Here is a 12,500-nt window from a genome sequence, read left to right on the forward strand (position 1 = left end):
TGGAAGTCAGGTGCCTCCCCATTCGTATGGGGAATATTGTTCTGGTATTCACACACGCAGCCCAGCCCGGCCTGTGCACAGGGACCCGCTTCCATTCACCACCGCCTGGCAGCGGATGACAGCATTGTGATGTGACACCAAATGCAGAAAAGGGGACAGCTCATCTTCCTTGTTACCAAAATAATACCCTTGCTGACAACTACTGGATTGCGTTCAAACAATTCTGTTTACATACCTCAAAGAATACGCCGGATTACAGCTTTCACAGCATGGCGAAACTACACCTGCCGAGCCCAGCCCGGCAGCTAAGGAAAACCAAGGCACCTGCGTATCGGCCGCCCTCGCTTCTTGGACGGCTCCGTCTCCAGGGACGGGGAGCCCGGAGACAGACTCCCCACGGTGGCGGCTCCGGGGTGGGCGAGGGGCCCTGGCCGTCCCGCGCCCCCCGCGCCCCCCGCCAAGGCTGTCCCGACAGACGTGAGCTCCCTCTACGTATAAGGAGCCTCCAAACAAGAGGAGAGGCCGGCCACTGAGACTGCGCTCTGTGCACGAGAGGTCTCGCGCTAGCCGTCATCCTTTCCCCGAGAAAGAAAAGTCAAGTGTCCTGGTGTTGCTAAACCTCTTAGAGATGGTCTTTCAAGGAAAGGTCTTAAAACCCAAACAGGCAACATAACGCTCTGTGGAGAACCATCCCGGCAATGGATTTGCACACTCTAAACCAGCGTGAAATCTCTGTTCAGACAGAAGCTGAGGACTGAGCTCTGAAAGTAATACCCGCCCCCCCAACTCCCAAGGCTGGGGGTGTTCCTGCTGCGGAAAGACCCCCGCCCCCGTGCCGCCGAAGCCAGCCAGCCCCCGCCCCACCCCCACCGCGGGCCCACACTCCCAGCCGTCCACTCACTCGCTCAGGGCCCATCCTCCTCCCCGAGGGTGGGGCCGCCACCCTGTGTCACGGCACCTACCCTGCCCCCACGCGAGGTGCACAGCAGCAGGAGGGGTCGCCACATTTTTGATGGGGGGGGGGGAGGCCAAGGTGAATGTGACACCATCCTCTGTCCACACAAACGTTTAGGTGAATGTGACACTGTCCCGTGTCCACCCCGAGGTTTCAGCACCTGTGACTACCCACGTGTCTGTGAGCTGGTGAACTGCACGGTCTTCAGCCGTGAAAAGGAACGAAGATCTGACGTGGGTACCGTGCGGCCGACGTGCCACCGAGTGAAAGACGCCAGTCACAAAGGACCACGTGCTGCGTGATTCCATTTACGTGAAACGTCAGGAGTGAGCAAGTGCACCGGAGGGGATCTGGGTCCTGGGAGCTGGGGGCGCAGGGGGAGTCAAGGGACAGGAACGGGGAACGCCCAGGGACCGCTCATGGGTACAGCGTTCCTTCCCGTGCAGTGAAAATGTTCTTGAATGAACAACGCTTGCACAACTCTGTCCACAGACTAAAACCTACGAAGTATATGCTTTGGGTGAATTTTATGCTGCATGAATTCCATCTGCATAAAAAACCAGATTTCAAGTGAAGGTAGCATCTCTAATCTGGATTCGACTCTACACACCAGCTCTCCCCCACTGAGGAAAACGCTCTTCCTGGTCGGAACGCCGTCTCGTGATAAGGACGCTGCTGGCACTTCTGTAAAGAAGAGAGGTCTACCCGGGGGTGAACGAGGCCGACCCCAGCTTTGGGGAAGGGGGGTCCACAGGGAAGGCCTCCCATTTACGGAGCATAACGGCTTCCCAACATTACTGCCCTTTGCGGTCTCCACTCGGGCGGCCCCCACTCCTGGTTTTCAGGCTGGGTGAGGAACAGGAATGTTCTAAGGCAGAGCCCTTAAGGACATCACCAAGATTAACGTAAATGCTAGGATCCCCCAACCACGGTCCTTGCACACAGGACTCTGAGTTCCGTGCTCACATAACATGGTTTTGCTTCCACACAAGATGTCCCGAAATCCCACAGTGTACTGGGATCAGAAGGCCCCTGTGGCCTCACGGGACCTCCCCGCCACCCCGCAGCCCTGCCTCTCACCCAGACTGGCTCGGAGTTCACGCTCGGTCCACACTCTTCTCCCTGCCTGGAAACTCCCCACCCCTGCTGCCCACGTCCAGGGGCGGCCTCCCCAGCCACCCCGCACCACCTCCCTCCTAGGAGACCCCCGGTGCCTCGGCTGTCCCTTCCTCACAGAACTTAGCAACTTTTAGCACTGTTTTATTCACTTCTTTTCCATATCCTGTTCCGTTCCCATAAGACTGTGAGTCAGCAAGACTATAAACATGCATCAGACGTCGGCCGAGTGCAGCCCAGAACCCGGCATCACGGCTCCTTCCTCCGCTGAGGAACCCACCGTCGAGGGCTGCCTCACCCCGAGCACCGGTGAGACCCAGACCCCTCCTTCCCCGAATCGCCTGCAGGGCCCCGCTGAGTACCTGGTGCGGGCGGGCATCGGGCAAACCCTGAGTGTTTTCCGACACCAGGCTAAATTCCAAATCGCGTGGACAGGGAGCTTCACTATCGCGTCCTTCCTTCCACACCATGCTCGTCTTTAACATCGTTCCTGGTAGTCACGTGTTCCAAGGGCAGAGGACAGGTGACGCGAGCCTCTGCAGAACTCTGGGCCGTGAGGGGCGGGGGCGCATGGGTGACGGGGGTGCAGGGCCCCAAGCACCCCAGCTGTTCTCCACGGCACCCTGACGAAGCTCCAGCGACCTGGGGCGCTGTCGTGGGGACTGTGACAGAACGTCAGCATGAGCCCCCCCCCCCCACCCCAGGCAGGGAGCCGTGGGACGCTGCACCGCCACACCTCATTTTCGTGGTATTTAAACAAGTCAACTCTGACACGACCTCTGAATTTACAGGCTTTAGCCCGGGAACGTGCTGTCGTCCAATGCCAGGTACGTGGCAAAGCCACGTCACGTAGCTCCTGCACCCACAAAACCGCTGTAGTGGCTGCAATCCCTTGGCCTGGGGCTTGTCCACCAGCCCAGCACCGAGGGGCCTCAAACTTTACATGGGACGTTTCTGTACCGGGGAGGGTTCGTCAGGAAAAGCACCGGTTGGTCTCCGACACCAGGGATGGACTTTTTCTGGGAAAGCCTGTGTCTGCCTGCCAGTGCCGGGCGCCCAGATCCACAAGACTGGAGAGGGGTCCGACCCTGCAGGCCCCCAGCCCCCCACCCTCCGTCCAGCGTCCCTGGGGCTGCGATGAGGAGGGCGGAGGGGCATCGGGCAAGGGCCTTCTCCTCGGAGAACGAGGCGTGACAAGACAGAGAAGGAATCTCGCAGAATCCCCCGCATCTGGCCACCTCGGGGTCCTGACCTAGGTCCTCAAGGGTCATCCGACGCTCAGAGCGGGAGAGGACCCCGGCCCCGGGACCCACGCTCGGCAGCAGGGTTTCCGCGAGTGGGAGAGGTGAGGCAGGCCCGCCGCACGAGGGCAGGGAAGGGGGAGTCTGCACGGGAGGAGGGACAGACAGACCCACCGCCAGGCTGCACCTTAAAGAAACTCCCTCTAAAGATGATTTACACCAATGCTTAGCACGATCTGCAGCGGCCAATTGTCTCCACGGGAGTTTCTGTACTTAAAGTTTAACACGGTCTGTAATGAGCCTTCCAGAGCATCCGTGCAACACCACATACACTCAGGTCCCTTGTGGGGCCAACTTACTCCGTATGCTCGTTAAGAGTATTTGAAACTTCTATTTTTTTGTGGGGGGGGGGCAGCAGCAAATCGTCCGCGTCACTAATAGCTTTCCACTTTGTTCTTCTTTTATTGAAAAACCATTCTGAGAAAAGAATCACTCATTTTGCATTTTCTACAATGAATCAAAAAGGCCCAACTGATCTGAATGATCATTTCTTACAAGTACTTTTTCTCAGGCTGAGCTTTTGGGATCCAAGCCAACACGGAACAAGTGTGTACGGACAGGTGCACAGACCTTCCCCGAACAAAGCCCAGGCTGCCCCGGAGCTCGCAGGGGCGTCCCCGTCCCAGCCTGTGCGGCATGCCACAGCGGACCGCACTCGCTGTCCAGGTCGAGCCTGGGCCCTGCACCGTGCCCTGCGTCCAGCCAAACGGACCCGGCGGGAGGAGGCCGTGGCATCCCTGCCGGGGCGCGGCGATGTGTAGTCCTGGCTTCTGTTCTTCCAGGATCACAGAGACACCTAACCTTGTCCCCTTCTTTAGCGCTGAAAGCACCACACGCTTCCGTCTAAGGTTCCCCATCGAAAGGTCGTTCCGACGCCTCCCTTGGTCTCCATCGCCGGACTCGTAAATTTTCACCAGGGTGAGTTGCGTGATTTTATTTGTACGTCTGTTATCTCTGCTTTGCTGTGCACTTCAGCTGACTGTATTTCACGCTGTGCTTTCAAATGGTGGGTTCACCCATTCCCCACCCCCGTGCCCTTTCCAAGCTGTTCTCAGAAATGCGCGAGGCATCCGTGCCAACCAGAGGCTCGGAACAGACGCCCGCACGTGAGCCCATCCCGTTCCGTGACTCTCCCCGTGGCCCCCCGGGCGGGCAGGGAAGCCAGGGAGCCTGCCCGTTCCGGGAACTCAGCGGGCAGAGGGCCAGGCCCCCTCCTCCGCCCGTCCACGTCTCGACGACCACTGAGTGAAACCCGGATGACCCTTTTGTCCTTTGGGGAAGATAAATGGCTGTGTCCTCTCGGCTACATTTTGTCAGGTTTGGTGCCGGAGAGTCAATACCTTCACCTTGACATGGAAACTTCGTGATTTATCAGTTGGTTTCTCCTCCTGGGTTAGCGCGGCCCCGGGAAGCGCGGCCAATCGGGGCGCAGGGAGCAGACTTTGGTCACAGCCACTTGGAAAACAACCACAGCCCCTCTGATGACAGACAAATGTGTCTTGTTAGCAACTGCCCAAAAGCGCTTGACTTGTACTAATAACAAAAAGGCCATGCTGGTCACCGTGGGTCCAAAGACGAAGCACCCTGTCACCAGCCTGGTTGGGAAATTAGCAAATAATGTTCTTTTCCTTGATAAATGGGTGACAGCTCCCTCTCACCAATCATTTTTAACATTTTGATGCATGCCTACGATCCCACTGGAGGAGCAGAAAAGTTTACTGGCCCTCAATTTTCAGATGATGAATGGAAGTCTCTAAATGTGCGATTTCTGTATGAGGTATAGTTCATTTTAAGCAATTCTAGTAAATGGGTGTCACTGATTAGGACAAATAGTCTACTTGTGCAATAGCACAAGCGGTGTGTCTCATTCTCTGGGCCTCCTTCGAGACAGGAGGCAAGGGGACAGCGGTGACCCCGGGAGCCCTCCCAGCGCCAGGCCTGAGACGGGCATGTTGTGGATGTCCACACCGCCAGGGCCCAGGCAGCATGCCGGCAGGTTCACTGATGTCCACCTGGCCTAATGCTGAGCCGCACAGTGCAGAGGGCACCAGGTAGGTGCCCTCCCTTCCCCCGGGCCCCGAGGAGTCCTGCCAACGACCCCAAAGACGACCAGCCAGCCCCAGGCACACACCGTCCCAGTCAGAGGGCAAAACTCTGCCTTCTAGGGGCGCCCGGGGGGGGGGGGGCGGCTCAGTCGGCCCAGCGTCCAACTTCAGCTCAGGTCATGATCTCGCAGTTTGTGAGTTCAAGCCCCCCCTGTCGGGCTCTGTGCCGGCAGCTCGGAGCCTGGAGCCTGCTTCGGATTCTGTGTCTCCCTCTCTGCCCGTCCCCCACTCGCACTCTGTCTCTCTCTCTCTCTCAGAAATAAACATTAAAAAGAAATCCACCCTCTACCGCCAGTATGCAAACAAATGACAAGAGCCCAGGCGGGCTGCGTTGGGACAAGAAATGGCGGTGGGTGCAGGAGCTGTGCGCGAGGCAGACAGCTGTCCCGGCCCTCCGACTCCGGACAGGCCTGGACACGGCCTGAGCCGAAAACGCAGGCCCCACATCACAAACCTCACAGAAAAGCCACGGCGTCTACCTGCCAGGGACCCTCTGACTGCCGGGTAGGAGCCGTGAACCCCGCCGTGGCCAACAGAGAGGAGCAGACAGGGAACAGCCAAGAGCCACGGGGCCTCGCTGGCCACAGCAGACGGTTCCATGGCTGGAAGCTTCCCCAAACTCCAGGGCCCGTAATTACAATATTTGTTTCTCCACCAGGTCCACACATGTGGTTAAATATTTGTCATTGAAATAATCAGGTGGCTTCCATTGACGAGAAGCCATCAGCATCCAGTTTAGCACAGTGAAAACAGTATGATGGGGGAGGGGGGGAACTAGGAATCATTTGTGCTGTGGGTACAAGTAATCTGTCTGAAGAGCGCCGGCCGGGGGGACGGCTGGTTGGGGCTGCCTGTGGTCGAAGGGCACTATTGACTCTACAGCGTGTCACTGTGCTGTTGACAGAATCACATCTGAATGCACACAAAAGATCTTTAAACCACTTCAGAAACATGAGTGCCTTTCAAGGGGTGACAGGAGGTGGGGGGTAAACGGTGGAAGTCTGCCGGAAGCCACAGAAGGCCCTGGGCGCAGAAACAGTCACCCCATAGGGCCAGGACCGCACCTGAGGACAGGGCGGTCCCCGCCTTGACACGTCCCCCGTTTAAAGCACAATCTGACTTCAAACAAACGACAACATAAATACTGTATCGGAAAGAACACAAACTGTTAGCAATTACTGGCTGAGTAATGATTTCACAAGCCGGAAACTGAATGCACATCTTTGTGCAGAAAATAATCGTTTTCATGTCCCCGCCAAGTAAACGCACTGCAGACCTGAGCCTGGCCCACGCGTGCAGCGCTCCGGCTCCCGCCGCGGCCGCTCTGGACATGCCGTTAACTGCCAGGACCTTGATCCGTAACTGGCTTTGGCCTGTGGCACACAATATGTCGTCTCCCGGTAATTTGTGATAATTTCTGTAATCGAGCAAAAGAAATCTCTAAAATGAAGGTGGGTCAGCCAAACATTCCAGGCGCAGGACGTCAACCCTAAGAGCCCCCCCCACCCCCACCCCGGGACACCCGCGGGACGATGCTGGAAGGGGAGCCACGACGGACCAGCTTCGGTGTCTGTGCCCCAGGAAACCGTTTCGCCACGTGGACGCTTCGCGGCAACAGCGACAGTCACACTCGTGCAAGAACGCCTCACACGCGGAAACGTGTCTGTGAAACGAGTTTTCGTTCTAACGTAATTTCAATTAGAAGCGTACAAATCCCAATTTGTCTCAATCAAGTAACGCGGCAATGCCTACATCCTAATTGAAAAATAATTTCTTATTGCTCTTAACAACTTGACGTGTTTCTCCCGGTGAAGTTACGAATGTGAAACCGTTTGGTCTGCCCACACCAGGAGTTTCTCAGGTAGGCTACCCTAGGACTGGTCTAATTACTATTAAACAAGCAAGTGACACGCTATCAGACAAATATTAAAACAAGCATTGCGCTCAGTTATTAATTTGCACGATTCACTTTTAAATGCAGCAAATATCTCATTAATTTAATTTTAGGTGCCTACCCGTTTATATTGCATTTTACAGTCTAAAAGGCAATTTACTATTAACTGGCAATTACATACAGAGTGATTGTTAATTCTGCTCCTAAGTGCTAGCCGCTTGAAAATTGTTCTCTCTCTCTCATTTTTGACCTTCTTACAACAGGGGTGAGACGCACTGGGAATACAAAGGACCCGTGTGGAGGAGCCGGACAGGTCACTTGTGACTCCTTCTTTTAATTCACCATGCTAATCAACTGAACTGCCACTACCTCCCAAGGTAATTCGGCCTTGATAGTGGTTCAAAGCAGCAGGCCAGAGGGCCCGGAAGGACGGACAGACGGACGGGCCCAGGGCAGGGGCAGCAGAGAGCACCCACACCCACTCTGGGTTGACTGATCGGGTCTGGTTCTGAAAAAATCTGGTGTTTCTCAGATCACTGTAAACAGATCATTTAGGCCTTTTGCGTCTGGCGGACGGGGCCCCTCCTCCTCGGGCAGGTTCATTATCCCCGGGGCCTGGCTGCCTCGGCCGGGAAGGTTCACCGTGAGGGTGTCCCGGCAGCCTCCGGGACTGATAGGAGCCAGATGCCCAGGGGACGGCGCCCTCCCCGCAGGGGCTGCGCGCCCGTGTCCCGACGTCCAGAAGGGCTGGCTCGATTTTCAGGGGGGAGAGTGCAATTCCCAGTGATTACTTCATTGTCCCCATCAATTTCAGGGCAATGCAAATCAGACAGAAGCTTCCAGGTCAGACAGGTTATGACCCCACCTTTCCTCTGCTCCCTGAGAGTGTACGGGGCCCCGTATCCCTTACACAGCGTTTGAAATGTATATTCCCGTTAATGATTGAGGCTGGGGGTGGGGGGGGGCAATAGATTAGCCTCCCGCTCGGAAAGCCTGAGCTCACTGAATGGCCTCATTGAAACGCCCATTCGTGGGAGAACTCTGCATGGGCAGAGGGGACCCTGAACCCGTGGCCCTAGAAGCCCAGTCAGCGTGGGGGTGGGGGACACGACGTCCACCCTGCAGAAATGGAAGACGGCACCAGGGACAGCGGGTGGCAGCTGACACTCTTGGGGGATAACCCTGGAACAGCCCAGACCCGGGAGAGGAAGCCAAGGAAGGTGTTGTGTACCGAGAGCCACCTCGGCACCCAGCCAGCCCCCCACCCGGGCAATACTGCCACTAGGGGCCCTGCACACGTGACCCCTGCTGGCCAGTGACAGGCGGCCTCACCCCCACACAGTCTCCCATCTTTCCTGTGCTGGTCTCCAAAGCTCAGCCCGGCCCCTCCTGCAGCCGGAGAGCAGAACCAGACCTTTCTGCCATCACGTCCTTCTCATGACGCCACTGACCCGCCCGCCCCCCACCCCCACCCCCCCCCAATCCTGCAGATGCGAAGGTCTGATCTATGACAGCAGCCCCTGAAGGCACCGCTGAGGCCTCGAACCAGGATGATGGGCAGACTAACTGCTGTGGGAGAGCCCGTCCTCCGTGTCTGTGCAGATGGGCAGGTCGGGCTGGCCGCGTTCGGACACGCTCACGGCAGGGCCTTCCACCAGCCAGGACGCCCATGTCATGTGGCAGATACGTGAGCCCACGCACAACACGGCTGGTGAGGAGACAGGAAATGTCTCCTCCTTGGACGAGCCGAGGCCCCCGACGGCGGTCACCCTAACCGTCCACAGAAGGTGCCGCCTGTGAGAGCCCACCTGGGGCAGACGTGGCCCCTAAGTTCTCCCTGACCTACACAAAACCCACGGGGGCAGGCCGGCGAGAAAGCGGGACTCAGAGGGGTCAGGAGGCACCGGGCCCAGGACCTCGGCCAACACCAGGCAGAGGGGAGCTTGCACAGCGTCAAGTTCACAGGCCAGAGACGTGCGGTGCCCGTGAGCTGTGAACACGGAGGGGCACAGAGGCCCCACTGGGTACTGGACGGAACCCTGGCCACATCGCCCAGGGACCTGGCACCTGGCTGGACCCACCACCCAGCACTCGTCGGAGACGCGTGGACACTCCCAAGATGCCCCATGTTGCATAACCCCATTTTGCATGAGACACACGGGGGGCCTCACAGACTCGAGGAGCTGACCCTCTCAGTGTCTGGATCTCCCCAGGGAGCCAAAAGTGCCCAGACCCCAGCAGAGGGCCCAGGACGCGCACCCATAGCTTTTCGCTACGTCCACTTCCCCCTTGTTCCTTGGCAGTTCTGGGCTCCTGGGAGAGTGTGCTGGTCCCATAGGAGGAACAGCCCTTAGCGTGGACACCTCCTCTCCCACCTTGACCGTGTGGCGGGGCGCTGGGACAGACAGCAGAGGAGGAAACGCCCCCCGATCGAGGACCCCAGGTATCGCTGGCGGCCAAGCTGTTAAGGGTCTGGACGCCTCTGGGGACGACAGTCATGGCTCTGAGAGGACCCAAGTCAGGCCCACCCCTGAGGTGATGTCGGGCCTATGGGAAGCGGTGCTGGAAGAATCTTCAGTTTTCATCCCATACCCGTTCAACCCTTCCTACAAGGGGGAGTGCGTGAGTAAGCTCTCCTTCCCCTTCACACCCCTACGCGGACAGCGTCCCTCCACCCACCCCCCGCCTGGTGGACAGAGAGGCCCACATCCCAGAGGGAGGGAGGCCACACCCGCTCGGGGGCATCCTGCAGCCAGTGACGGCGTGTTGTCAAGCCCGCGCCCAGCCCAGGCTCCCGGCACGGACACCCCCCGGCCCCCTCACCACGCCACCACGTCAAGGCCACGGTAGGAATAGAACAAGCGCCCATCCCTGCCGCCTCACGGGGTTTCGGCAGGTGCTGCCCAGCGGGACAAACCCTTCTCAAACGTTACAACTTTTGCAGTTGGCTAGGAGGCCATCAAAACGCAAAGACACCTTGAGTTTATTTATGGCGTTTGTCAAGAGCAACCTCGGACACACGGTGTTAACTGAGCACCTGTGTGTGCAGAGCGTCGTATAAAACAACTCCGCGTAATCTCAGGGGCGACCCTGTCTGGTGACACAAGTTTGAGACCCTCCCGGAAAGAGGATCACAGCATAGGGCCTGGAGCAGACACCTGGCTTACCCCCGTTTACGGCGTGTGCGGCCTCGGGCACGTGACACGTGTGTAATCTCGGAGTCCCAACTTGTGCAAGTGAGCGGCAACGTCACCAGCAGCCGCGCGGAGTGACAGCGCGGGCACACGGGTAGCCGCCCGATGAGGGCTGGAAGTGACTTGTCGCTGACGAGGCCACCGCCTTGCTTTACGGGCCGGAAGGCCAAGGTGCACGGATGTGGGGAGGGGCCCGGACCACACGGCCCGAGGGGGCTGCACCAGTCCACAGCTTCGCCAACTCAGACGAGGATGCGGAAACCGTGCGCCCGACTGGACCAGCCCTGGGGCCCGGGGGACTTGGCCTGGGCTCACGGGGGACCCGCCTGTGCAGGCCCAAGGGGCCCTCTCCCAGCCTGTCACGGGGAGGAGACATCCGAAGTCGGAAACGTGAACTCACCGGTGTAGACAAACCGCCCAGGAGCACCTTTACAGAACTGCTTGGATTTGTAGGACAGGGTCACTTCAACGACTCCAGGAATGTGTCGCGGTGGGGTCTGCACGCGGATGGCATGGGGGGTGATGAGCTACAAGAACCACACAGTGAACAGGCTTTCAGAGGCGCTGGCCGGGTGGGCGGAATTACCAAAACGAGCACAAATTGGACCATCGTCCCGGAATGTCCCGGAATGTCCCGGCATGCTCTCTCCTCGCTGTCACCCAGACACTGGGGATCTGCCGTGTTCTTTAAGAAAAATATCTGCAAACGATCCCGGGTTTTACTTTGCAGGAAAGGCCACAGGGCATCATTCATATGAAAATTGCCACCATATGTCTCCTTAACCCCGCTTCTAGTAATTCTAGCACTAATTGTTGCAGGGCGCTGAGGGGCCTCCTACGGCAGGTTTGAAACCCCAGGGTTGGGGGGCTCCGCGCCCACCCACCGGAGGAGCCCCGGCCACAGGCGAGCCGTTTGGGACAGGGTGCCCGGGGTCGGCGCCCCACGGACAGCTCGCCAGGCCGCTCGGGGGAGAGGCTCCCAGGCTTACCTCGCTCCACACCAACATGGTTCCGAACACGACTTGCAGGCCGTCGAAGAAATTGTCTCCGATTATGATCACGGTGGCTCCCCCCGTGGTCCAGCCTTCACTGGGGCTGATGGCCTTGATGCACGGAGTGGCTGCTCGCACAAGACAGAGAACGCACACCTTAGAGCCCCGGCCCCCGACTCCGGCCACTCTGCCCGCCGTGTGTGGGGCGTGCGGCGCAGCGGGACGAGAGGAGGGCTGTTCCTTCAGGCGGCACGCAAAGGGCAATCGTACGTCAGCATGTTGATGTGTTTAAAGCAAACTATTAAATGTTTTATAAAGCAAAGGCCAAGCCACAGAATACTGGGGAGCAAGAAAAAAAAGCTGGCTTGATATAGCAAATTATGTGTCAGGGCAAATATGACTATTACAAATGATTAAGCATGGCGCACATGTAGCATGTCGATTTATCTGCTTTGCTGTACAGATCTGAGCAGAGTCAATCAAAAGGTTGTTGAGGGGGGTAGGAGAGTAAATGCCTTGCATTTCGATTCCTCATAAGCAGCTAATTGGGTTGGGTTGTTTCATCCGCGAACTTTGCCTTTTGGTTCAAAACTTCATTTTCCTCTGTCACTCCACAATTACTACTTTTCACTTTTCATCAGGAAAAAAAAAAATCAAAAGCACTATATTAATACTTTTGTCAAAGGTACACATTTTACATCTAATATTGTTTGTCGACAGGAATCCCCGAGCCGCTGGCCTGACCTCTCTTTGTCTCGGGAGCCCTCGCATTTGCATGAGTTATTACAATGGCGCTGGGGCGGCCTGGCCTGCCAGGCGGCCCTGCTGGGGGAGGGGAGACAGTGGCAGAGGGAGGGCGCAGGGGGAGAGGAGGAGGGCAGGAGGCCCGGCGCGGGCTCCCAGCAGCCTTGCGGAGGCCGGAACCAGGGCTGAAGGCTGCAGC

At 57.8% G+C, this 12,500-nt stretch overlaps 1 protein-coding gene across 14 annotated transcripts in view; it reads right to left on the bottom strand.

Annotated features, from left to right (window-relative positions):
* Window positions 1–12,500, bottom strand: part of EBF3 (EBF transcription factor 3) — a 127,879-nt gene that overhangs the window by 19,621 nt on the left and 95,758 nt on the right. For all 14 annotated transcript variants that reach the window (XM_023241102.2, XM_023241113.2, XM_023241114.2 and 11 more), the window contains 2 exons: window positions 11,555–11,685; window positions 10,966–11,092 (listed from right to left, as the gene is read on the bottom strand). In XM_023241102.2, the coding sequence (XP_023096870.1) occupies window positions 10,966–11,092; window positions 11,555–11,685 (258 nt within the window). The remainder of the gene's footprint in view (window positions 1–10,965; window positions 11,093–11,554; window positions 11,686–12,500) is intronic.

This window comes from Felis catus, chromosome D2 (genome assembly GCF_018350175.1).
Source record: "Felis catus isolate Fca126 chromosome D2, F.catus_Fca126_mat1.0, whole genome shotgun sequence".
In the NCBI taxonomy this organism is placed as follows: Eukaryota; Metazoa; Chordata; class Mammalia; order Carnivora; family Felidae; genus Felis; species Felis catus.